At 41.3% G+C, this 27277-nt stretch overlaps 1 protein-coding gene and 1 non-coding gene across 4 annotated transcripts; one reads left to right on the top strand and one right to left on the bottom strand.

The window, feature by feature from the left end:
- Positions 1 to 6026: 6026 nt before the first annotated feature.
- Positions 6027 to 6133, bottom strand: LOC122116912. Its single transcript, XR_006149035.1, has one exon. It is a non-coding gene; the product is annotated as a U6 spliceosomal RNA (small nuclear RNA).
- A 3228-nt stretch (positions 6134 to 9361) lies between these two features.
- Positions 9362 to 24348, top strand: LOC122116886 (lysine-rich coiled-coil protein 1-like). 3 transcript variants are annotated; one of them, XM_042690464.1, is made up of 4 exons: positions 9362 to 9540; positions 16793 to 16886; positions 20787 to 20956; positions 22976 to 24348. In XM_042690464.1, exon 4 carries the CDS (start codon positions 22998 to 23000, stop codon positions 23775 to 23777), a length of 780 nt encoding a protein of 259 aa, XP_042546398.1. In that variant the 5' UTR covers positions 9362 to 9540; positions 16793 to 16886; positions 20787 to 20956; positions 22976 to 22997; the 3' UTR covers positions 23778 to 24348. The 3 variants fall into 3 exon arrangements, with proteins under 3 accessions (XP_042546398.1, XP_042546399.1, XP_042546397.1); XM_042690463.1 differs by lacking the exon at positions 20787 to 20956 and having other exon boundaries at positions 9363 to 9540; XM_042690465.1 differs by lacking the exons at positions 16793 to 16886; positions 20787 to 20956.
- Positions 24349 to 27277: the final 2929 nt, after the last annotated feature.

The following is a 27277-nucleotide window of genomic DNA, read 5'->3' as shown; positions in this document are numbered from 1 at the left end:
CCTTATCTGGGCTGGCTGTGAACTATGATCCTCAGAACTCAGCTTCCTGAAGAGCTAGGATACAGACATGAGCCACCAGTGCCAGGCTGGGTTTAGATTCTAAGTCTGCTTCTACCACCTTCAAATGAAACCTATAAAACAAGGGTGATAATTTCTACTGGATTGTTGAGAGGGTTGAATGAGGTGATGTGTATTGGGCCACAGCACTCAGAACTTAAAGTATTAATTAAATGGTGCCTATTTTATTTTAATGACTCCTTTCCATTATCTTCCCCAAGTTATCAGGATATGCCAAAATGTACAATGTGTCTTCTACCAAAACATAGCTGGGAAGGTGGCTTAGTGGTAGAGTGCTTGTCTAGCATCATGAAGCCCTTAGTTTGATTCATTAGTACCTCATAAACAGAAAAAGCAAGAAGTGGTACTGTGGCTAAAGTGGTAGAGCGCTAGCCTTGAGCAAAAGAAGCTCGAGAACAGTGTCCAGGTCCTGAGTTCCATCCCCAGGATTGGGAAAAAACAAAAACAAAACTTCACATTTTCTCGAATTTCTTTGACTCTCAGAAGCCTATCCAAAATCCTTTGTCAGACCATGTTCCCTGATTCTTACATCAGAATGATACTGCAGTTAGGCTCATCTATGTGTGAGGTATGGCTCACACCTTTATCTTAGCTACTTTAGGAGGCTGAGAATGGGAAGGTAATGGTTCAAAGTCAATCCAAGTAGAAAAGCTCACAAGACTTTTCCAATCTATACCTGGACATAGTGGTATAGGCCTGGCATCTCAGCTATGACAGGAAGCCAAGTGGTCCACTTGTCCATTATCTTGGCAATCATCTCAGGATACAGAACTATATGGGTGCCAAGAAGTAGATCTAGTATACTATTGGTCTTAAGATATTCAGTAATCAGGTCTATTGTTCATGGGATACAAGTCCAGAAAGACTCAGGAGAGCACAGAAGAAAAGATAGGAGACAAGATGGAGTCAGAAACAAAATGGAGTATTCTAGGTTAGTGATCAGGTTCTCTTTCAAATCTCTGCTCTCAAGCTATCTTTCTATTTCTATGGGAGTGGGGCCAACCTGACACAAGAACACATTCACGGACACTAAAGGATGCCTCAGTGATTTCAGATCCACCTGAAGAGTAAAACAACTTAAGATATTTAAAACTGGTGACTCACAAAACCAAATGGTAAATGCCAGATGCAGTGGCACACACCTGTAATCCCAGCTACTCATGAGGCTGAGGCAGGAAGATCACAAGTTTGAGGCCAAGCCTGGGCAAAACTTGGTCTTAAAAAAAAAGTACAGGGCTGGGAGTGTGGCTCAGTGGTAGAGTGCTTGCCTAGCATGCATGAAACCCTGGGTTTGATTCCTCAGTACCACATACACAGAAAAAGCCGGAAATGGTGCTGTGGTTCTAGTGGTAGAGCACTAGCCTTGAGCAAAAGAAGCTCAGGGACAGTGCCCAGGCCCTGAGTTCAAGCCCCAGGACTGGCAAAAAAAAAAAAAGTACAGACATGCTAACCTCCAATGAATATCCTGCTGCATCTATATTGCTCCACAGGCTGATTGCAACAATCAGAATTAAGGTATTCTCTGGACACTATATACCAGAACAGATTCAGCCCAAGCTATGGTCAGAGAAGAAATCTACCTGGCCTGAGACCAGCAGGAAAGAGGAAGCACCAAGGTCAGAGCTTTAGTTCTATCTATGAGTACCAATTTTGTTAGAACAACGATGGTTATATATTACTTAGGTGTAATAGGCAACATATTGGCTCCACAAAGATATCTAGGTGCCAATCCCAAGAGCTATGAATGCTACCTTACTCACATTGCTATGGATGGAATGTCCCCACCAAAATTCCTGTTTGAAATGTAATCTCCATCCTGAGGCAAGCCAGGTGAAGGAGGGACACTGAGGCATTGAAAACAACAACAACAAAGTGAGTTAAGATCCAGAAGCTAAGAATTATCACCATGCTAATAGACAATGTGAAATCTAACCTTGCTTTTAACCTTGACTGTAATGACTTGCTCTAGATAACTTTATCCTGAGTAAATATCTCAACTAAAACATCTAGTAAGACTCATCCCTGAATTAGAAGGAGATCTTGTTAGAGGAGAGTAAGTAGCTCAGGGTTACTACTTTCAAAAACATAAGATTCAAATAGAAGAGGGTTGATAGCATACCTGATGATGGAAATTAAAGAGAAGGCATGGAGACAAAGATATATTGCCCCCTGGACTAACTTGAACTAGTACTTGAACTACTCAGTATTAATGAAACAGGAAGCACTAGTTCCCAGATTAGGGCTAAGAAAGGAGACACAGGGCCCTACCACACTGCATATCAGCAGAGATCTGCCCTTTCTAGCACCCTGTCTACCTCTCTGGTTTTGTTTTGTTTTTCTTTCTCTGGGATCCAAACCCTTCTTGGTGGTCCTGGTCTCAACCATGTGCCACCAATGTGCCTTCATTCATTATGACAACCCAAAGTTCTATCCTTGTTTCTGAAATGCTTAGTACATAGAGGAATTGAGAATCTCCACTGAGAAACTGCTGTCTCTCAGGAAAACCATGTCTAATTTTGAAAAGATTTCTTACTGCCCTAGTGGAGATATTAAGTCAAGAGAAGAAAAGATTCTGAAGGACATGAGTGCTTTCTTCAATAGCCTACATCCTAAAAGATTAAGGAATAGAGTCATTCTATATTTCCTAAGAGGTCTAAGGAGGGATCAGGGTGGATATAATTTCATGACAATATGGAACCACAGTTCAGACCACAAACAATCTTCATGATCATGTTGCTGTGGTGAGTCCTTTTCCACACCAAGAAACTGAAAACTTTTTCAAATGTTTTAATAGGGATCTGATAGCTTTTATTTGTGTATCTAAATAAAGAAGTGTGATAAGAAAGGGAAGGTAATAAGATCACTCAAGTCAAAGGGCACCCATCCCAAAACAACAGTTTGAGCTAGGAGATACCAGACAGGGGAACAAGAATGACCATCATGGAACAGGATGTTCATGCTCTTACTGTGTCTACCTCTGTTTCACTAGACCCACCACATACATACGTATCCAAGCAAACCAGGGCTACCCCACACTCCCATACCCAAAAACAAGTGCAAGTTCAAGGCAATTGGTACAGGAAATTCTAAGCAAAAATAGTGGAGAGAACCATTAGAATATTGTTACGAAACATGGGCTGGGAAGGTGGCTCAGTGGTAGAGTGCTTGCCTTGCATGCATGAGGCCCAGGGTTTGATTCCTCAGCACCACATAAGCAGGAAAAAAACGCCGGAAGTGGCACTGTGGTTCAAATGGTAGAGGGCTAGCCTTGAGCTGAAGAGCTGAGGGACAGTGCCCAGGCCCAGAGTTCAAGCCCTACAAATGGAAAAACAAAACAAAAACAAAAAACCACTAGGAATAGGCTTCAAATATACTTTTTTTTTTTTTTTTCCAGTTGTGGGCCTGGGCACTGTCCCTCAGCTCTTCAGCTTAAGGCTAGCACTCTACCACTTTGAGCCACAAAGCTACTTCCAGTTTTATGGTGGTTAATTGGAGATAAGAATCTTACAGACTCTCCTGCTCTGCTGGCTTTGAACAGGGAATCCTCCGATCTCTGCCTCCTGAGTAGCTAAGATAACGGGTGTGAGCCACAGCACACAGCTATACTTTTACTTTAAATCTTCCTGTCTTAGCCTCCTGAGTTGCTGGGATTATAGGTATTTATCAACACACATGACCAAATATCCTCTTAATGTAAGTAGGCCCTACTAATCTGCATCTTGGGTAGAATCTGTTTCTAGATTCCATGTTGCTCCCCACATTCTCTCTTTCTCCCCCTCCCCCACTCTTAGGGTTTGCATGCAGGGCCTCATTTATTAGGTTGGTATAATACCATTGAATCATGTCTCCAGTTGTTTTTCACTGGTTATTTTTAGGATAGACTCTCATTCACATATACCCATCTCCAGGTCTGTGCCCATTGCATTCCACCTTTGTTTGTTTGTTTTTTGTCAGTCATGGGCCTTGAACTCTGGGCCGGGGCCCTGTCCCTGAGCTCTTCAGCTCAAGGCGAGAGCTCTACCACTTGAGCCACTTCTGGTTTTCTGGTGGTTAATTGGAGATAAGAGTCTCATTGACTTTCCTGTCCAGGCTAGCTTTGAACAGCAATCCTCAGATCAGCCTACTGAGTAGATAGGATTGAAGGTGTGAGCCACCAATGCCTGACTGCATTCTACCTACTTTTATGCTTCCCATCATGGCTGGAACCACAGCCTCATGCCATTGCATCCAGCTTCCCTTTCATGATGACAGAATCTTGAGAATTTTTCTGTCCACTGGCCTGGCACCACAGTCATCCCAATCTCAGCCTCCTATGTAGTTGAGAATAACAAGTCCACAGCATTGTGTCCACTATGGGTTGAAAAGGGTCTCACAAACTTTTTCTGCCCCAGCTGGCCTCGACCTTTGATCCTCCTGTTCTCAGCCTCCCAAGTAGCTAGAATTACAGGGGTGAGCCAACTGAAACCTGGCTTGCAACTCCCAAATTTTTAGCTATGTTTATAATATTGTCCTAGACTTTGGGCTGATAACCTCAGAGACCTTGAGAGAGTCATTGAGGTCCCTCAGTTGGATATGGTACATTACAGGGAATATATACAAGTAAGTAGAAAAGCAGAAAAGTTAAACAATCCCATACAGTTTGTGATAAGTATTGAATCTTTGGTAAGCTCATGTACCTATCTGAATACTTCAGCTACTACTACTCAAAGCCTTTGCTGACTTACAGGCTGAGCCTCATGGCTACAGGGACCACCACCTAGTGGCAAATGAAGGGAGTTGCAAAATTTTGTATCCTAAGCCACTTTAATAAAAGAACATCTCTTTATCCCTAAATTCCACCTCCTCTCTATGAACCTTAGTGTTCATTTAGGACAAGGGTATATGAGGGTCTTTTTGACCTATGAATTAAGAATGTTTTGTACCTTAATGTTGGAAAAGTATGTGTGACACATGGCAATTACACAACACTTATATTTCAATGACTATAAATGAAAAACAGCTACAGTCACATGTTTACATCCTTGTAGGCCTACATTCATACTATGATGGCAGAGTTTAATAATCACCAAGAGAACATATGAATCACAAAGCCAAAAAGCATTTATGTTCTGACCTTTTTGTTTTTGGGTCAGGTCGTGGAGCCTCAACTCTGGGCCTTGGTGCTGTCCCTCAGCTCTTCAGCTCAAGGCCAGCACTCTACCACTTGAGCTACAGCGCCACTTCCAGCTTTTTTCTTTTTGCTTATGTGGTGCTGAGGATCGAACCCAGGGCCTCATGCATGCAAAGCAAGCGCTCTACCACTGAGCCACCTTCCCAGCCCTGTTCTGACCTCTTACACAGAATATCTGCCAACTCTGGCTGATATTAATAATAATTGAATGTTTGGCAATATTAAATAGGCCTGGAAGGGCTCATTTCTTCAAAGTGCATTCACTGGCTCATTCATTCAGCCATTCATTTCATAAGCAAAGTGAAAGAGACAATCAAAGAAAATGTGTTCATTCCATCTCACACTCCCAATCCAGGATAAGACAGAATATTTGCTCCTTCATAATTACATCCCCAATAAAACTTCACATTCTCTTACTAAAATAGTATGGTGCTGGAGACACAATTCAGTGATAGAGCATTTGTGCATATGTGAGGCCCTCAGTTTGATCTCCAGCTCTGAAAAATAAAATAGTATGCTCACTTCTCGCTCCTCTGGCTTTAAAAAATATTTTCTGTAAAATGTTTATCTCCTAAGAATTTTTTTATTGTAAAGGTAATACACAGAGGGGTTACAGTTACATAAGTCAGGTAATGAGTACATTTCTTTGTGAACAGTGTCACCTCCTCCCTCATTTTCTCCTCCCAGTCCCCCTAACTCCCCAAGTTGTATAGTTCATTTCCAACATAGTGTCCAGTGAGTATCACTGCTGAATTGATTCACCCTTTGTCCCACCATTAAAAATAAAGAACACGTCATGAATTTGTGTGTCATCCTTGTACAGGGGCCATGCTAATCTTCTCTGTATTGTTCCAATTTTAGTACATGTACTGCCAAAGCGAGTACCTAAGAATTCTTAAATTCATGTATTCCATATGCAATTACTGGAATATGTGTCAAGATACAAAAAACAAAAACTGAAGGCCCTGTTTTCAAGACACTGATGATGTAAAGGGGATTATGGGCAGCATGTAACTATGGATGAAGAGTATTAAGAGGCAAAGAAAAAATCTAGGGCAACCTAAGGTCTTTGAGCAAGTTTTAGAAAAAGTGTCCGAGAGAAATAAGAGAGAGTGGGGAATAAGAACTGGAGAAGACCTCAGCCTCAAGAACACAACAACATGAGCAGAGATGTAGAGGTTAAAGCAGACACAGACACACAGACACACAGACACACACACACCATGACATGTAGACAACTACAACTGGTTAGGTATTGTGGGAACTACTGGAATACAGATATTATGCTTTTCTTTACTAACCTGCCTAAGGCCATCTACTTAACAGCAGCCACATCTCCTAAATATGAACTCCTGAGAATCTCCTAGTCATCTGTACAAAGGATGTTAAAGCAGCATTGCCGGTAAGAGTAAAGCTGGAAAACAAGCTCAATGTCTATGAAGAATGACTATAGAATGGCTCATAGTGGATTCACACAATGGAACATTACTCACCCACCAGTATGAATTAAAGAATGGTATTAATATAAAAGATGATAAAAAGCCAGGCGCTGCTGGCTCAAACCTGTAATCCTACTCAGGAGGCTGAGATCTGAGGATCACAGTTCAAAGCCAGCCTGGACAGGAAAAGTCTGTGAGACTCTTATCTCCAATAAACCACTCAGAAAACCAGAAGTGGCAATGTGGCTCAAGTGGTAGAGTGCTCTGTGGGGGAAATCTGTGGGGAACACAGGTAGCAAAGATGGCCCTGAGAGGAAGTTGAGTGGGCAGAGCACTTACCTTTCCTCGGACCCCGTCCCTCCAAAGACGGACGAAGACCCAACAGTGCTCACCTTGAGCAGAAGAGCTGAGGGATAACACTCAGGCCCAGAGTTCAAGCCCCACGACCAATTAAAAAGAAGGAAGAAAGTATGAAGCAATGCCTAAGAATGAGAAATATGGAAACCAAGATAGGATTTAGTTCTGTAGGAAAAGAAGTTCATTTAGGAAGAGAGAGAGAGAGAGAGAGGCACAGAGAGAGTGTTGGGGGGGAGGGGACCATATTCCAAGAGAAGTAACAAGTACAATATGTTGAATTGTACAATAGTGTGGTATTTAACATAAGGTCAAAGTAGTGTAGGGAGGTGACAGCTTGGGAAGATAGGGAGATTAGAGTTGCACTGAAGGTGATAGGCTCACTTTAGCTTTTCCCAACAGACAACGAGCAGCCAGTAATAACTTCTAGATAGAACCCTTGGTAGAAATGTGAAGGGTAAGCTAGGCATTGGTGGTTATAGCTGTAATCTAGCTAATCAGAAGGCTGAGATCTGAGGATCACAGTTGGAAGCCAGACCAAGACTCTTCTATTAACTAGAAAAAAGCCAGAAGTGGAGCTATGGCTCAAATGGCAGAGCAACAGTCATGAGTGGAAAAAGCTACGTGAGAGTGGGAGTTCAAGCCCCAGTAATGAAAAAAACAGAAGAAAGAAGTGGGGGGGGGGGGCGGGCGGAGAAATGTAGAGGGTAGTTTGGAGTAGTTCAAGAAGAGATCTTTGTATGTATCATGCACGGCTTAGAACCTGAAATAAGGCATGCCAGTATGACAGAAATGTGGAAGATACCCACGAGGAACTTTTGCAAAGTGCCTAAGAAAACACACCCATAACAAGAAAATATACCAATAAACAGGTGGAATGTTATATGTAAATGAATTAAAAATATTACAGCTATTTGCAACAGTTTAGAAGAATTTCGATGCTAAGTGAAACAAATCCTAAGATGCTATAAAGAGGGAAATAAATAAATCTACACCTGGTGTGGTGATACACACCTGTAATCCCAGAACTAGGACACAAATTCCAGACCAACCTGGGAGGAAATGAGGAAAGATGTAAGGGAGGGAGGGGGGAGAGGGATGTCAGGAAAGGTTACGAATACAAAGAAGGGTAGTGAGTTCTTCCTGAGAGGAGATAAGATTTGGAATATACATATACATACATACACACACATATACTGCTTATGAATGTTATGCAGCTGTAAGCATAATGACCTGAAAAAGAGAGAGGGATTAAGGTAAAGATCATCTATGAACCAGTAATGGCAATGCATTATGACCAAGGACTGTGCATAAAATACTTTATGTTAGCCGGGCGCTGGTGGCTCACGCCTGTAATCCTAGCTACTCAGGAGGCTGAGATCTGAGGATCGTGGTTCAAAGCCAGCCCGGGCAGGAGAGACCGTGAGACTCCTATCTCCAATAAACCACCAGAAAACCGGAAGTGGCGCTGTAGTTCAAGTGGTAGAGCGCTCGCCTTGAGCTGAGGGAACGCCCAGGCCCAGAGTTCAAGCCCCACGACCGACAAAAAAAAAAAAGGCTGGGAAGGTGGCTCAGTGGTAGAGCGCTTGCCTTGCATGCCCGAGGCCCTGGGTTTGATTCCTCAGCACCACATAAAGAAAAAAGCCGGAAGTGGTGCTGTGGCTCAAGCGGTAGAGCGCTAGCCTTGAGCTGAAGAGCTGAGGGACAGTGCCCAGACCCAGGGTTCAGGCCCCACGACCGGACCCAAAAAAAAAAAAAGAATACTTCATGTTGGTTGCCATAACTAGGGAAAGGAAAATAGAGAGGTAAGCGCACGAATGCCTTTGGAGATCATCTGCCTCGGTCTTAAATTCAGTTTTCTCCTTTCTGGTTCCCAGCACGAAGGAAGCTGGGCCTCCAGCGCCAGCTCCCCCGAGTTTCCACTCACAGAGGGCACTCCACCACAGGAGCCACGCCCCCGGCCCGGCATTTTGCTGGTTAATGGGGATACCGTCTGGCAGGCTTTTCGGCCCAAGCTGCCTTCCAATTGAGGCAGTCTCCAACTCCAGGACAGCAGCTAGGACTCCAGGGCTAAGCCGCCCGTAGCCGGACTCTGCCGGCTGTTCCTTAACCTTAAGTGCGAGGTGCAACCCACCACCGGAACCACCCGCTTGTGAGACGGGTGAGCGCGGAGCCCGGAAATGGCGGGAGGAGGGGGGGCGGAGCAGACAGGAAGGCGGGACTAAGCGCTCCCTGTCTAGTGCGCAGGCGCCGTAGCGCGCCAGGCCGCCATGGCGCCGGCGCAGTCCTATCGGCCGCCGGCGGTGGCGGCGACTTCCCCTCAGGAAGCCGGGTCTCCGCCCCTCCTCCCACCCCGCCTGCTCTGCGGCGGAGGCGGCGGCGGCGGCGGCGGCGGTATTCTCTGCCTCTCCGCCACCTCCACCGCAGCCTCTCCCCCGGCCGGCGGCGTTGGCGGGGAGGGGGACAGTAGTGTAGACGCCCGCCCCTGCCTCAGCGAAGGTGAGTTCCCGCCCCGGCGGCGGGGGCGGCCCGGCCTTCAGCCTCCACCGCAGCCCGGCGACGGCCCCGCCGAGGCCCCGCGCGCCGCGCCAGGCCGCGCCCCGCCCTGCCCGGAGTAGGCGACATGGCCGACCGGGGCGCGGCCGGAGTCCTGCGCGCCCCTCGGCGCCGGCCGCCTGGGAACTGCGGCGGCCCCAGAGCCCTCAGCGTGGAGTGTGAGGGGCCGAGGGACGCCGCGGCGGGCCGGGAGACAGTGAAGCGGCCCGAAGAGGTCTTCGGACCTGAGCGTCAGGGGATCGGGAGGGGCTGGTGAGGGGACCCCAGGAAGAGACACGCCAGGGTAGGGGAGAGCCCGAGACGGGAGGAGAGGGGGGCCTCCGTGGAGGTGAAATTCAATATGGAGAGCAGACACCGCACTGTAGGACACTTAGGGGAGAAGCGGGGTGAGGAGCTGGGGTGATCCAGGGGCGTAGCAGGGCAGCTCTCAAGTTACAGATGTTTTCCAAGGCTAGATGAGGTGAGATTTGGGGGGTGGGGTGGGGTGGGGGGCGGTGGTGGTCTCCCTCAAGCTTTCCTAGGCTCGTGGAAGCTCAGGGCCCTGGGAGACAAGTTACTAAGGTTTGCCAGACCTGACGGAAGTAGTTGGTAGCGTGATCAGGGGCCGAGTGTGTGTCGACCCGAGTCAGATAAAGCTGGTGTTAGTTAGATGGGTGCAAACCGATTTTATTCCCTAACTAGTCTTCAGATAATCTAGATTAGTCCAAACAGATTTCATCCCATAACTCCTATTCCAAAAGTTGAGCTGTATTTTCATTTGCCCAGTGGTGGTGACTGGGCGTTTTCAAAGGACCGGGTGTAAGTATGGAGGGGGAAGGGAACCCTCCACAATTACAAAGGGTGACTCTTTGTAAATGCAAGTGGGTCAGCTGTGTCTGCTAGCTGGGAATTATCTGTTAGGCTACGGTCCTGCCCCAGGGATTGGGAGGCAGGCCTTGTCCCTATTAACATTTCAAAGGAATGACTTTCTGGTCCTAAGAATTCCTGAGCTGCTGGAAGTACACGTGCATCTCTAAAGGGTATAGGAAAGATTCACAATTGTAAACTCTTCTTAGTGAGTGCTTTTTTAAAAGAGAAGCCAGTGAGTGTGCCCCTGGGTTCCATCCCCCAGCACCACAAGGAACCAGCAAAAGAGGTCTGTGTCATCAGATGTTGGCTAGAACATAGCCTTGATTGCCCAGAGCTTTTCAACAAAGTGGAGCTAGATTTTCCCAGGGACTTGGCCTTAGTCTGTTGGGGGCCCTGTTCAGTTTTAGTTAATCCTCTTTGTACAGGGATTTGGAGAGTTTTTACAGTTCACACCAACACATTTCCCATAAATGGAAAAGCACTTTTTCCTCCCCTGGTATTAGAGCTTAAACTTGGGGCCTGGGCCCTGTCTTTTTTTTTTCCCCACAAGGCTGGCCCTCTACCACTTGTGTCAGCTCTACTTTAGCTTTTTGATGGTTATTGGATACATGAGTCTCATTGATTTTTCTGCTAGGTCAGGCTTGGAACAGCCATCCGCAGATCTCAGCCTCCTGATTAGCTAGGATTACAGGCTTAAACAACTGAAACCCAGGAAAAAGCTATTTTTGACCACCCAAATCTAAGAGACTTTAGAGTTCTTAAAAGTGCTACACTGTGCAAAGGTAGTAACAGATAAGGCTTTAAAGTAGTAATGGAAATTATTTTAGAAAATGGAAGGTGATCCAGCTGTAGAAGCTCTTGATAAAACATTCAGACATAATTTCATAGTTTTTAATGTTTGTTGTGTTGCCATATTCTTCGGAGTGAAAAATAATAGGAGTCAGAATAGTACAGATTAATTTAGATTCCTTTTTTTCCAGAAGGGCACCCATTAATACAATAGCTATAAAATAATGTATACATATATACATAACAATATGAGTGTATGCATATATACACGTACACATGTATATATGTATTTTGTAGGCTAATGCATAATTACACATTTCATCTTGGAGAAGTGACCAAGGAATCAAAAAGTAAATAATTCCTTAAAAGAGTTTTGTAGGGGTGGGAATGTGGCTTAGTGGTAGAGTGCCTGCATGCATGAAGCCCTAGGTTCGATTCCTCAGTACCATATAAACAAAAGGCCAGAAGTGACACTATGGCTCAACTGGTAGAATGCCAGCCTCGAGCAAAAGAAGCCCAAGGATAGTACCCAAGCCCTCAGTGCAAGCCCTAGGACTGGCAAAAAAAAATTTTTTTAAAGATTTTTGTAAGCACAATATATAAATCCCATTCACTAAAAATATTTAATTAGAAATTATTGCAAACATCTTCATTCAGCCTGGATTACTAACCTTGTTCTGAGACTTTAAAAAAAAAATCTGAATATCTTTAATATCAAACTTCCTGCCTGTCACCAACAAGTATTCCTAAGTTGCTGTCAAGACTACAATTGTATTTGGTTCCCACGGCCAGATCACAGAAAGACTTAGAAACCTAAGTTCCGTATTTCTTCATGGAAAAATAACTTTTTGTCAGCTGCAGCATTTGAGGGTGTTTCCCTCCCCCCCCCCCCCCCCCAGTACCTTTGAATATAAGTAAAAGACTAAAACCTTTCTGTAGTATTTCAAGGTGGTAAGATGTAAACACTGAAAGAGGATCTTGACTATTAATAGGTTCTAGCTATATGGTGCTGAGTAAGTCCCAAACTTGCTGGACTTGAATTTGTCATGAGTTGTCAGTGGACTAGCCTCATGGTTTTATTCAAGAATTATACCCCTCCCCTGCCTGTCCCCAACACAATTGGCGGTATCTGAAGACATTTTTGTTTATAAATACTCTGCAGGAAGGGACTTGGTGAGCAAGTATAGATACATCCCAGGGATTTCATAAACATCCTAAAATGCTTTTGACAGCTCTATATACAACATAAGATTGTCTTCCCCCAAACAGCAGTAATATTAAGGTTGAAGGCCTTGCACTAACCAGACTCTTAAGGTCTTGTATAGCATTAGAGTTAGGGAATTGATGTAGCAGTTCACTACTGCTCTTTTCCAAGGTATGTGTGTGTACTCGAACAGTAATTCATAGGACATGTAACTTCAGCCTATAATGGCCATCAGACAATATTCAAAGAATAATGAAACTGCCACCAAGTTAAGGCTGAGGTTATTTACTAGAATTTGAAAAAGTTACTTAATTTACCTCTTGCTACTTCATTTTAGTCAATAACTTCATTAACAGTCAAGGTAACTGTCATGATAAATGGTAGATAATGGGTATATTACATTATTTTAAACACCATTAAGACACTACATTTTCATTTTAGATAGTTATAAAAAGCCTTATTGCCAAGTATGTCAGATAAGAAGAATATGATACTTTAACCAGTGACATACCATGTTAGGGGATTCTTCGAAGAGTTATCAAAAACTTTTCATGCTGTTGCTGCAGTTCCATTCTCACGTTTACAGTCCTAGTAGGACTATTAGAATTGATTTCAGGCAGGAGACTGAGGCAGTTTGATCACAAGCTAGAAGTCCAGGACCAAAGTAAGCAATATAATGAGACACATCTCAAAAAAAAGTCTCATATGTATGGTCAGTCTCCCCTGTATCAAGAGAAGTTTAGGGGAAAAAAAAGCAAAAACTAACACTATATAGTTAACCTTTTTACCTTGCTGACTAACTCAAATGTAATTACGTATATATTTAAATTATTTATTAAGGGCTGGGAATGTGGCTTAATGGTAGAGTGCTTCCCTAACCCTGGGTTCCCTATGCCTGGGTTCAATTCTTCAGTGCCACATGAAAACAAAAAGCCAGAAGTAGCGCTGTGGCTCAAGTGGAGAGTGCTACCCTTGAGCAAAGGAAGCTCAGGGACCATGCCCATACCCTGAGTTTAAGCCCCAGGACTGGCCAAAAAATAATTTATTAGCAGGGCTTTGCATTTGTTAAGGCAAGTTCTCTGCATGCTTCCAGTATATCTTTATAATAAATACATGTTTAGTTCAAGGTCTTTCCTGAAATGTTTCTTGTTTGTCATTATTTAGGACACTTTTTAAGTGAACATTTTAAATCTATATGCTGAAATTAAGCTTCCTTTGAATATACACAATATAATACAGGTTTTTTTTTATGTGAAAGTAACTATTTGTGTGTATCTGGGTACAGCGGCTTGAACTCAAAGCCCGGGAGCCGTTCCTTAGTTTTTTCATTCAAGGCTAGCACTGTAACTCTTTGGCCAAAGCTCTACTTCTGGTTATTTGCTAGTTAATTGGAGATAAGAGTCACATATTCCCCTGAGCTCACTTAGAACCTTGATCCTCAGAGCTCAGCCTCCTGAGTACCCATCAAAGTCATGGGTTTTGTTTTTTGTTTTGTGAAAATTAACACAAACATGACAGCAAATGTTAAATGATCTTCCCTGCTTACTTAACCTTACTTCCCAACTCCATTAAACTTTAGTGCATTACTTTTCCAAGGTACACATACAAGTGTAGTTATCAAACTGCACTTCCAAGGTATAGCAGTACAGGCCATTGAGAGACTCAAACAGAGCATTTATCTGGTACATGAAGTTTGTCTTCGCAGACCATATTTTCCCATATTAAATGTGTGTCTAACTCAGAAGAATTAATAGAGTTCTGTGGCTTGAACTGAGGACCTGGCACTATCACTGAATTTTTATGCTCAAGGCTATTGCGCTACCACTAGAGTTTTCTAAGTAAAAACTTAGATTGTCACTTCACATAGTAAATTATCAACCATCTTCACTTTAAACCTCAGAGATTTGTGTAGCTTATGTGACATTCATCAGGGACTTATGCCTCATAGGTTTGGGGCTTGTTTACTATCAGTAATCCTTAGATGGGGATATCTTACTAAGGAAATTTTAGAGCTAAGTTCTCAGCAAATGCTATTAGGCTCTCTGTGGTACAGATTGTCACCTACTTTCTTCCCTCACTTCTATGAAAAGAAGTGAATAGACCATGGGCCAGCTACAGTAACTCCCTCCTTGAATTTAATAATTGCTGAGTCATTTTTCTAAAATTTTGATTAGTAAGTAGAGTTCTATTTCTTCATGAGAAAAGGCTACATAAAATTACAGCTTTTTTTTTTCTTTTGTTGGCCGTGGGGCTTGACCTCTGGGCTTGTGTGCTATCCCTCAGCTCTTCAGCTCAAGGCAAGTGCTCTACCACTTGAGCCACAGCACCACTTCTGGTTTTCTGGTGGTTTATTGGGGATAAGAGTCTCATGGGCTTTCTGGCCAGGGCTGGCTTTGAACCGTGATCCTCAGATCTCAGCCTCCTGAGTATCTAGGATTACAAGGCATGAGCCACCAGTGCCTTGCTAAAATTACAGTTTTGATGTTACATAATTGGCATCTATATTAATCCTTTTGTTACTATATCACAACTGGAGAATTTGTAGAAATTTCTCAAAGGCTGGGGCATTTTATAGCAAGGTGGCATCTAGTAAGGGCCTTGTTTTTGTTTGGAGAGGGTAGTGAAAGCCTTATATTCCATGGCAGAAAGAGAGGGAAGGGAGAGGAGAGAGCTCAAACTCCCAGCCTTCAGCTCTCATAATTGACATTAATCCACACATTAAGGTGATGCCTCATTACCTAAACACCTCCCATTAGACACTATGCCCCAACACTTACCTTGGGGATAAAGTTTCCAACAGTTTGTGGGGCACATAATTCAAACCATAATAGCATCTTATTTGTAAACTGAAAACCATGTATGAAATAAAAATTGGGGGGAGGTGTCAGTCGTGAGGATTAAACTCAAAGCCTGGGCACTATCCCTGAGCTTTTTTACTTAAGGGTAGCACTCTTACCACTTTTGAACTACAACACCACATCCTAAAATAAACGTTAGCTGTTAGGAAGTATAGACTTCAAGTGTAAATATAACACATTACTATGAGAAACTCTTTAGCAGAAAATCTAGAATTCAATATCTAATTATGAGTAGCTTTAGCTGGGCACTGGTGGCTCATGCCTGTAATCCTAGCTGCTCAGGAGGCTGAGATCTGAGGATTGCAGTTCAAAGTCAGCCCAGGCAGCAAAATCCATGACTCTTATCTCCAATAAACTACTCAGAAAAAGCTGGAAGTGGCACTGTGGCTCAAGTGGTATAGCACAAGCCTTGAGGACAAAGAAGCTCAAGGACAGTGCCCAGGCCCAGAGGTCAAATCCTAGGACTGACTATATATTAATATGTGTATGACTAGCTTTGAGCAATTTATATGAGTTTTGTTTAGTAAAATTTCTGGGGTCAAACATTTGTACCAACTGAGAGAAGATTACCTACCATAGGTAAAGGTGGTTTGTGGTTCCTTTCTGTGATTTTCAGACAACAGTAATGTATAGTCGTCTTTTAGTATCTGCATTAGATTGGTTCCAAGCCTCCTCTTCAAGTTCCAAACCCTACAGTTATCAAGTCCTTCCTTTAAAGTAGTTGCATATAATCCATTCACATTGTCTCATACAGTTTAAATTACCTCTAGATTACTTAAAATAACACATTCCATGAATAATTGTTACATGGCATTACTTAGAGGAAAGTGACAGAAAAAAGATAAGTATGTGTTCAGTCCAGGCATGATTTTTTAAAGTATTTTCTTTCTGTAATTGGTTGAATCCAGGCATGTGGAACCCACATAGGGCTTACTGTGGCTAAAATCATATGTCATATGGACTGCATTTCTTCATATTATTCACAAAAAGATTGGATTTCTTGGCCCATCCTACAGTATTGGTACCCAGATCATTTCTGTAGAATCCAGTCTTCTATTGGTGTCCCAATAACTTCCTTCAGTGGTATATTTTGGACCATATAAAAGCTACAACCAGCTATGGTAATACACACTTGCAGTCCCAGCTACTTGGGAGTCTGAAACAAGAAAACTTAAAGTCCATGAGCAACTTGGTGAAATGCTATCTCAAAATTTTAGAAAGGACTAAGCATATATTTTAGTAATGGAACACAAGGCACTCTATAGATTCCATCCTCAGAGCTACAGAAGAAAAAATGTTAATTATTATTAGAAGGTTCTAAATATTTTCAGATTTCCATTCTGAGCAGAAAGCTATTACTGTAGAGCCTTGTAATATAGCACTTGGAAATTAAGCTTTGAGAGAATACGTGCAATGATAATAACAACTTAGTATTGAGGATATTACCTTAAATGCTTAATATGATCATCTGTCTTCCCTTTATTTTCCTCCATAGATACCATATTGAGTAAACAAAGACTGAGCTTTGTATCGAAGGCATCTGTGGAGTAGTGCTACAGTTTGAATAGTAAAAGATTTCACATTATGAGGTAGGTTGAAATAGAATGTGTCCTACAGAAGCTTGTAAACGTAGCATGTAAACTTATACAGGTCATGTTATTTAATCCTTACAAGAGCCCCCAAAGAGGATGGTATTGTCCTTTTGATAGATGAAGAGACTAGATCAGAGAAAAATAACCTGACTTACCTTTGGATTTAAACTTAAGTCTTTGTAGCTCTTAGTTCATTTTGTTTTCCCCACACATTTTACTATATCCAGAAAGCCCCTGTGTCTATCCTTGGTTGTTGTAGTAAATATAACATAGATGAAATAAAGCTTGAACAGGAAACAGTAAGAATCAAGAGATAAACACTCTGAGACATCTTTGCAGGACTTGAACACGATACATAGAAATATTACTCTTAGGGCTGGGAAGGTGGCTCAGTAGAAGAGCGCTTGCCTTGCATGCCTGAAGCCCTGGGTTCGATTCCTCAGCACCACATAAGCAAAAAGAAAAAAGCCGGAAGTGGCACTGTGGCTCAAGTGGTAGAGCGCTAGCCTTGAGCTGAACAGCTGAGGGACAGCACCCAGGCCCAGAATTCAGGCTTCACAACTGGACCCGAAAAAAAGAAATATTACTCTTAGCTCTTTTATTTTTTAAGGCTTAAGTCTGGTGATAAGCACAATTCTTGGACATCGTCACCCCTTCTTTATCTCCTGTCCCTTCCAAGTTGCATAGTGTATATTGCATACTATGACTACATTTTTTCACCCTTCATTCCTGTGCCCTCCTTTTTGTCTTCTTAAAAATATAAAATAAGGGCTGGGAAGGTGGCTCAGTGGTAGAGTGCTTGCTTCGCATGCATGAGGCCCTGTGTTCAACTCCTCAGCACCACATAAGAAAGCCAAAAGTGACGCTGTGGTAGGGCGCTAGCCTTGAGCTGAAGAGCTAAGGGACAGCACCTAGGCCCAAAAAAGTGTGTGTGTGTGTGTAAAAAATAAAGCCAGGCACTGGTGGCTCATTCCTGAAATCCTAGCTACTCGGGAGGCTGAGATCTGAGCATCACAGTTCAAAGCCAGCCCAGGCATAGTCCATGAAACTTTTTTTTTTTTTTGGTCATGGGTCTTGAACTCTGGGCTTGGGCGCTGTCCCTATGCTCTTCAGCTCAAGGTGAGCGCTCCACCGCTTGAGCCACAGCGCCACTTCCGGTTTTCTAGGGCTTATTGGAGATAAGAGTCTTACGGGCTTTCCTGCCCGGGCTGGCTTTGAACCGAGATCCTCAAATCTCAGCCTTCTGAGTAGCTAGGATTACAGGCATGAGCCACTGGCACCCAGCTTTCCATGAGACTCTTATTATAACCACCAGAACAAGAAGTAGCTTTGTGGGTCTAGAAGTAGAGCACTCACCTTGAGCTGAAGAGCACAGGGACAGTGTCCAAGGTTAAGAGTTCAAGCCCCACAAACAAATCAGAAACAACACCAACAAAAAAAATTAACTCAGGCCAAGGAGAAAAATGATAAATTCAAATGGCATTAAAAAAAAGTATTAGAGAATTACAGAAAGCAAAATGTCAGCTGTTATCCAAAATGATAGTATAAATGAAATGTGATTCCCCATGCAGTGTTCTTACCCTTTATATGGTATGGCTGTTCATTTCATATCTTTCCCATATACTGGTATCCTGAGAAAGAATTAACCTTTTGAACCCTGCTAACTGTCTACACTACCTTAGACTTTCCTGCTCTACACTCTTAAATGCTCTGAGACCAGAGCTATTGGGTCTGGGTCTCTAACTCTGGTATTTCTAACTTTGGTACTTAGGATATCAGAAGTACTAGATACATTAAATGAAACATAAAGCCATCTGTGCTTTTTTTTTTTTTAATGGTGTGTGTGTGTCTGTGTCTGTGTCTGTCTGTCTTTGTTCATGTACACCAGTCCTGGGGTTTGAACTCATGGCCTGGGTGCTGTTCCTGAGCTTTTTTGCTCACGGATAGCATTCTACCACTTGAACCACAGCTCTGCTTCCAGCTATTTGTGATTAATTGGAGATGAGAGTTTCTCACTTTCCTGCCTGGGCTAGCTTTAAACCACGATCCTCGGATCTCAGCCTCCTGAATAGCTAGGATTACAGGCATGAGCTACTGGCACCCAGCCCAGCTATCCTATTCTAAAGAGCTTGTCTAGTTTTACCCATTTGTTAATCTTGACAGAAACTGAATTTTAGTTCAAATATGTATGATATTAACATAATTACAATCAGATATTGGCCTTTGATTAAGTGGATTCAAGTGTCAGCTCAACCATTAATTTCTGAACAACTCACTTGTACCTCTCTCTTTTTTTCAGCCCAATATTAGTGAGAATTGATGTTCATAGGTTTCTGTGATACTTAAGTTCCACTGAAATTTTTTAAAATAGCTTTTATGCAATTATAAAGCTTTTATGCAATTATAAATCCATGGCTGGGAATGTGGCTTAGTGGTAGAGTGCTTGCCTAGCATGCATGAAGCCCTGGGTTCAATTCCTCAGTACCACATAAATAGAAAAGGCTGGGAATGGTGCAGTGGCTCAAGTGGTAGAGAACTAGCCTTGATGAGTACAGAGAAGCTAAGGAATAAAGTCAATATCAGTACAGGAAATTACATACAAATACAAGAAAAAGTATTGTAATTGTGCTCAGAAAATGTTTCTCCCTTTTTCCTATAGGACATTTTAGTTATTCCTGTGTTGTCAATTAAATTCATTCAGACATTATTCTTTGTTAGGTCTTAAACCCATTGAGGTTTATTCATTTTCTTACTTGCAATAAGTTTGGAGATAAACAGTGCAAGGCTGTTGTGACAGCTCTACAATGTCATCAGAAAGGGCCAGGCATCTTCTAACTTACTGCTGAAGCAATGGCTTGCTTCTTGTTTACTGATGAATGAATGGACTACAATCATGGGCTCTCATTCTCGCAGCAGGAGTAGGAGCGCTCTTGTTATCCTATGTAGTTTTCTTACTTAACCAGAAGTTATTCACATATAGTAATGCTTTAAGGATAGTCAGAAAATGTAGTCTTTTAACTGGATATTGCATAAGGTATTTTACCAAAGAAGAAAAACAGTATGTTGGAAGATAGTAGTTTCTATCACAAATAGGAACATAAAAATTATTGACTTCTAAAGCAAGCTTTCAGCACTTGTAGTTCCAATAACTCTGGAGGCTGATGCAGATAATTGTTTGAGCCTTAGATGTTCAGGCCAGTCAGAACAATGTAGTGAAACCTCCCATCTCTTAAGAAAACAAAAAAGCCAGGCCCGATGGCTCAGGCTTGCAAACCCAGCTACTCAGGCATCCAAGATTTGAGGAATTTGCCGCTACCCCCAAGGAAAGAATTAGTGACAGTCTATGTCAACAAGTGAGCTAGCATGGTGCACATCTGAGGGCCCAACTACATGACAGGCCATAGGTAGGAGGCTCAAAAAAAAAAAAAAATTGAGACCCTGTCTGAAAATAGGTGTAACAAAAATGGCTAGGGGCCTATCTCAAATATGAGACTGCTTACCTAACAAGTGTAAGACCTTTAGCTTAAACCCCAGTACCACCAAAAGAAAAAAGAAAAGTTAGGTTTCTTGGTTGTAGTATTTCTACTGAAGCTAGTGCTCAAAAGAGAACAAAACTGTATGCTTAGTTCAGACCAAACATTGAAATTCATGAAATCTGTTTTTAAGCTCAAATTTAGATGATTTATTTTCAAATAAAACATACCTATTTTAACTATAAATAAGGATAGAAAAATATTCAATTATTAGGCTCAAAAAGGCTTTGTTTTTGAATTTATAGGAAGCAAAATGAAAATGAAACTGGGTTTTGTGAATTTTGAGGTGACTGCCCTGTGTTGATTGTGTAGTTATAAAATTAGAATTACTTCATCTTTATAACAAGGTTATGCTTGGTTTCAGGTGAATAGAGTATTGGACAAAAATAGATGTTGTAATCTCTACATCATGATGTTTTAGCTCCCTGGTTGTTGCACAGGCTCACTGTTTACACAGTGTCCATGTAGAAAAACTGAAGCAATTAATGGGTGAATATGATCAGATTTCTCCACCACGCTGTTGGCCTGATAAGGGTAAGGTTTCATTCACCTTTTCATATCTGTGCCAGCTGTGGTCTTTTGGGATTGGCATCTTTAATCTAGCATAATGTCTGCAAGATTTGTCCATGTTATGCTAAATATCAGTACTCTATTCCTGAATAGTATCCCATTGCATGAATATGACTTTATTTGCCAATTATCAATGAATGGACATTGCGATTGTTTTCACTTTTTATCTTTGATAATACTTTTTTCATTGTTTTTATTCCACCATTTGGCTTATCAGTTCATCTACTGATTGGCATTTCAGTCTTCTTTCGGGGGAGCATTACAAATAAAATTAATGTGAATGTTCATGTTTTGAGGAGTAAAACCCTAGGCGTAGATAACTGGATCATTTGGAAAATATATATGAAAACTGCTAAACTGTTTTCTAAAGTGTTGTACCATTTTACATTCCCACCAATAATATGTGAGAGTTGCAGGTACCCCACCTCCTCACTAAGTATTATCAGTCTTTTTTAATTTTATTCATTCCAGGGAGTCTGCGGTGTCTTTAATTGACATTTGCTTGATAACTAAAAGTCTTGAACATCTTTTAATTTTTTTTTTTTTTTAACATTTGTATGTGTGTGTGTGTAGTAGTAGTAGTAGTAGTAGTCGTCGTAGTCTTGAATTAGGGCAGAATACTGTCTCTTAGCTTTTTCACTCAAGGTTGGTACTCTACTACTTGAGCCTCCACTTGGGTTTTTTGCTAGTTAGTTGGGAGACAAGAGTCTCGGGAATTTTCCTGCCCACGCTGACTTCAGACTGTGATTCTTGGATTTCAGCCTCCTGAGAAATTAGGATTATAGACACGCATCACCAGCACCCAGCTCTTTTCTGAAGTATTTGTTAAAATATTTAACCCAAAATTTAATCAAGTGTTTGTAATACTATTTGTTATTATTCCAATTGTAGTTTTTATGCTATTTAAGTTGAATAGGGGCTAATTTTTCTAACTCATCAAATTAGGCTTCATTTAGACTTTTCATCTCAAATTTGCAGAAACATAACTGATCATTAAAGACTTTAGAGTGCTTTTTCAGGCTTGTTAACACTATTAAACAGAAGCAATACTCAGTTCTATATGGGTTTTGCTGAGTTTTGGAGATAAAACATATCACCAGAATTGTTCAGGACATTATCTGGTAATAAGAATAATTTTTACTCTATTTTTACTTACTTAGGATTTGATGTAGGGGAAAGAGAATCAGGCATAGTGCTGCCTTCAACCCCTAAATGAAACAATCTGTTGTATATGTACTCTTGAGTTTCTTTTCTACATCAGTTCTGTTTCTGTTACATTCATCCATTTTATTCTCTATTTCCTCCTTTAACCCTCTCACTGTACTTTGACAGAGCAAACCAGAAACATTCTAGAATGCTTTTTCACCTATCATAAGTAATGGAATGAAGTCCAGGTGCTGTACAATAAATACAGAACTCTGTTCTCTCATCTTCTCTCGTCCCCTAAATCTGAGTATAGTTTCTATCCTGTAGCTGAATTTCACAGTTTTAGCATCCCAAAGCATTTTACAAACATCTTTTCATTATTAAGCCTTAACAGTACTGTAGTCAGGTAAGTATGATTAGTTTGAGTAAAGTGAAGATTTTAAATATCAAATTACTTTGCCATGGTTCTGTTACTTCTCTTAGAAAACAATGTACAGGAAACTGATTTATGAGAACTTCAAAAATTATCTAAACACTCAGAACCAGACACAGATGTGTGATTCTTACTCACACAGTGCTGCGTATCTTACATGACAAGCATCCTCTGTGTTAGCTCCTTTGTACATGTTTTTCCCTACTTCGGAAGGGTAAAGTTAATTAAGGGTGGCCTGGGAAATGCTTGACCATCCCCATGCTACCTTATGGAATATATTATAATAACAAACTTTATGCTGACATAGGTTTTAATTTGTTTAATATGTTTTTGAGGCTCTTGTTTGGAGCAAAGGAATTACTCAGAATAAAGTAATTTAGTAACCTCTCCCATCTTCTCTACAGAGAATCCCTTTTTGTCAACCTAATGAAGCATTCAATGAAGTCTTCTGACTCTTTTCAAGATGAACTTGAAGATTATATTAAAGTACAGAAAGCCAGAGGTTTAGAGCCAAAGACTTGTTTCAGAAAGATGAGAGAGGACTATTTGGAAACCTGTGGGTACAGAGAAGAAGTCGAGTCCAGGCACAGGTACAGAATGTTTGATCAGAGATTCCCATCTGGAACTATGCAGTCCTATCCAAGATCATGCAATACTTCACAGAAAGTGGAAAACCAGTTACCTCAGTGGTTGCCAGCTCAGGACGGCAGACTGAGACTAGATTCTCTGAGCTACTGTCAATTCACCAGGGACTGTTTCTCAGAAAACCCAGTACCCCTGAACCTTAGTCAGCAAGAATATAATTGTGGTCTATACAATGTAGAATCTGGAGTTCCCCAACACCTCTCCTTAGGACATAATACTAGTGCCCCTCAATCCAGTCATAAACAAATACATCACAACAGAAAAAGGCACCCAGAGGAAGGCAGAGAAAAACCAGAGGAAGAGCGGCCTAAGCATAAGAGGAAAAGAAGTTCTGAGGAATTGGATTTAGACAAAAACAAAAGCATCCAAAGAAAGAAATCAAAAGTGGAAACAGAAACTGGACAGGTCAGTACAGAAAAGCTTAAGAATCGAAAGGAGAAAAAGAGCCGAGATGTAGCCTCTAAGAAAGAGGACCGTAAGCGTAGAAAAGAGAAAAAGGAACAAGGCAAAGAAAGGACAGAGGAGGAAATGTTGTGGGACCAGTCTATCCTTGGATTTTGAAAGCTCTCTGGTTCTCCTGAGGTTTCATTGAAAAGAGTTGAGAGCTTGGTTCTATGATACTCATATCACATCTTATTTGAACATATTCTTGTAACTAAGGCCAAGTGAACAAGAAACATTTAGTATGCTTGGTTTCCAACATGGAAATTACTTTTCCTCATTTTCCAAAAGCATTTTAATGGTTTTCTTACATGCAATGTCCCTTTTTGAGTGTGGCTCTGCTTGTAATCATCAAATTGCTGTGATGGTGGAATTATTTTCCCTGATAGATGATTTATTTAAAATTGGAGGATTAATAGACTGCAAAATGTTTCTTGGTTGGGTTTGTTTTCATTTTGAATTGGACATTTTTATGTTCATTGGTTTTCTCTATGAAGCAAATTAGATTTTTTTTTTCTTTGTTAGATCTAATTTGCAGTGTATTTTGTAGACTGGAAAGTGAGAAATGAAATATATAATAAAAAATAAACTTATCTTGCATAGAGTTTTAAAAGTTTAAAAGTATCCTCATACAAAATCAGTTTATATTCTGGAAATGTTTATAATAAAGTGTTCTAATTTCTGCATATTATTTTGTGTCAGTAATCTGTTCCTACTACCAATAGTTCACTTTTGGAAGAGAACGATAACTGGGCATTTATACTCTAGTGTCAAGATCTTTCGAGTTGGTTACACTTTAAATTTGTAAAATTTCCTTGTCTAAGCTGGGTGCCAGTGGCTCATGCCTGTAATCCTAGCTACTCAGGAGACGGAGATCTGAGGATCATGGTTCAAAGCTAGCCAAGGCAGAAAAACCCGTGACACTCTTATCTCCGTGTGGCACTGTGGCTCAAAGTGGTAGAGCACTAACCTTGAATGCAAAAAGCTCCAGGATAGCTCCCAGTCCCTGAGTTTAAGTTCCAGGATGTACCCCCCCCCCAAAAAAAAAAAATATATATATATATATGAGACTTACTCATATTTGAATGCAGTTTTTTTAATTGTGGGTCAGTTACATAATTCAGGTAATGAATAGATTTCAGTATTACCTCTTCCCTTATTTTCTCCTAGGTTTTCCTTCCCTCGGAAGTTGTATAGTTCATTTTCAATATAATACCTAGTGAGCATCACTGCTGCATTTGTTTGCCCTTTGTCCCACCATTTCTGTGCTCCCCCTTACCCTCCCCAAAACAGATAAATTTACATACGAGACAAAAGGTACAGAAATCAAAAACAGTGACCAAGGAGAAAAGGGGGGGGGGGTAAAATAAAAAAACTCTTGTTTCCATTTCTTGGACTTCATTTCAGTAAACATTTTATATGATCATATACACATAGCTATTGAACCTTTGTAATCCTCTCCTAAGAATATACTCCTTTGGTCTCACTGTGAGTCTAGAATCCTATTTAATTTAACATGTCCAAGTGCATTTTTTTGTCTTTTTTATCAGCCAGTATGTTTACTTGTAGATTCATAGGGACTTTCTAGTTAAAACAAATGAGGGAAACCATGCAACCTATGTTTCTTGGGATCTGACTTACTTTACTTATTGATTATGAATGGGAAATATCTTTCTGATAAAGCATAGGATTCCATTGTGTATATATACCACATTTTCTTGATCCATTTGTCTGCTGAGGGGCATCTGAGTTGATTCCGTATCTTGGCTGTGGTTAACAATGCTGAATGCAATTTTTTAAGAGAATTATGGCTGACCAAAAAGTTGAAACTAAAAAGAAAGTAATTTATAAGAAATACAATTTCATTACATTGTGTTGTATCATGGCAATGCTGTAAGAATATTCAACAAGATACCAAGATTCTGTGATTTCTTCACGTCAGCAGTTACCAGCACAGAACATTAATCTGTACTGAACATATGTGGCTAGGTCATTTTTTAATACTTAATAAAGTTATAGAAATTGATGGGAATACTGTATGTGATACTTATGGGAATCTTGAGTAAGCCACATAACTTAAAAAACTTCAGGACAAATTTTTTGCCCTAAAATGTGACAGGGGCTCTGTTCTCCAACTCCATTCAATGTTCAAACATTAAGGTATGTAAAGCTGGTTGAAACTGCGTCTTCTTTTTTTTTTTTTTTTTTTGTCGGTCGTGGGGCTTGAACTCTGGGCCTGGGCGCTGTTCCTCAGCTCTTCAGCTCAAGGCGAGCGCTCTACCACTTGAGCTACAGCGCCACTTCTGGTTTTCTGGTGGTTTATTGGAGATAGGAGTCTCACGGTCTCTCCTGCCCGGGCTGGCTTTGAACCGCGATCCTCAGATCTCAGCCTCCTGAATAGCTAGGATTACAGGCGTGAGCCACCAGCGCCCGACTAAACTGCGTCTTCTTTTGGTACTTGTTTGAGTCACATTTTTACCAGTAAGACCCTTCAAAAGATAGCACTTTCAAAAGAGCAGAAACTAAACCAAATGGAAGATATGTCAAGGCAAATTCTGGCTATACTTGGGGGGAAAATATAAAAGCCAGGATTTCGAGGTATGGCTCAAGTGGTAGAGAGCCAACCTTGAACAAAAAAAAAAACAGAGTGCAAGACCCTGAGTTCAAGCCCCAGAACTGAAAGGAAAGAATAGAAAAGCCTGGATCTTGAAAAAGTGAAATTGACTGGCCTAAGTATAAACAAACATTGAGAGCATTGTGCTTACACCATTTCAGGAAGGAACTGGGGAAAAAAAAGAAAGAAACTTAAACAGTCCAGGTAGTTTACTGATCAGTCAACGAAGCCCACCAATCAAAGGACAATCTCAGCTCAGCATAGAGCACCTGCTTAGCAAACCATAAGACCCAGTATGCCAAAAAAGACACAGGGTAGGGTGGAAATGTGGCTTAATGGTAGAGTGTTTGCCTAGCATACATGAAACCCTGGGTTCGATCCCACAGTACCATATAAACAGAAAAGGCCAGACATGGTGCTGTGGCTCAAGTGGTAGATCCTTGAGCAAAAAGAAGCTCAGGGACAATGCCCAGGCCCTGAGTTCATCAAGCCCCAGGACTGGCAAAAAAATAAAAAAGATAAAAGATAATCTCAAACTACAGTGAGAAGTACCACAATGGCAGTGGCAAAGAATGAGGCATGGGGTGCAATTGATTCATAGGAACCTTTGGGGAAAAGCTCCAAGTGAACAGGAATGGAAGGTATATTTCTAGTAGAGAAACCACTAGATGGAAAAGCCCCCTAAGTAAGAAAACAGTACCCATTTGGCAGAAAGAAAGTCTTATAAGCTATGTTAATGCAATCTGATTTATCCTTGGGACAGTAAGAAGCCATTTCAGAATATGAAAAAAAAAAGGGGGTGCCAATGTCATACTTACATAAGGAAAAAATAAGAACTTGTTCTTTTCAGATATAAAGTTGTCTAATGAAATGAGTAAGATGTGGTTGTAGGTATAAGGACATGAATACAAAAGCCACTATTGAGCCATGAACAAGTGGACATGTGTTTAATAGGCATTTCAGAGCAGTATGAAAGGCAGATATTTCAATTGGGTGTGGGTGTGGG

Source organism: Dipodomys spectabilis, unplaced genomic scaffold (assembly GCF_019054845.1).
Source record: "Dipodomys spectabilis isolate Male_0828 unplaced genomic scaffold, ASM1905484v1 ptg000137l, whole genome shotgun sequence".
Classification (NCBI taxonomy): Eukaryota; Metazoa; Chordata; class Mammalia; order Rodentia; family Heteromyidae; genus Dipodomys; species Dipodomys spectabilis.
Note: the sequence above shows the minus strand (reverse complement) of the source record. Positions and strands in the feature narration are given on the sequence as shown.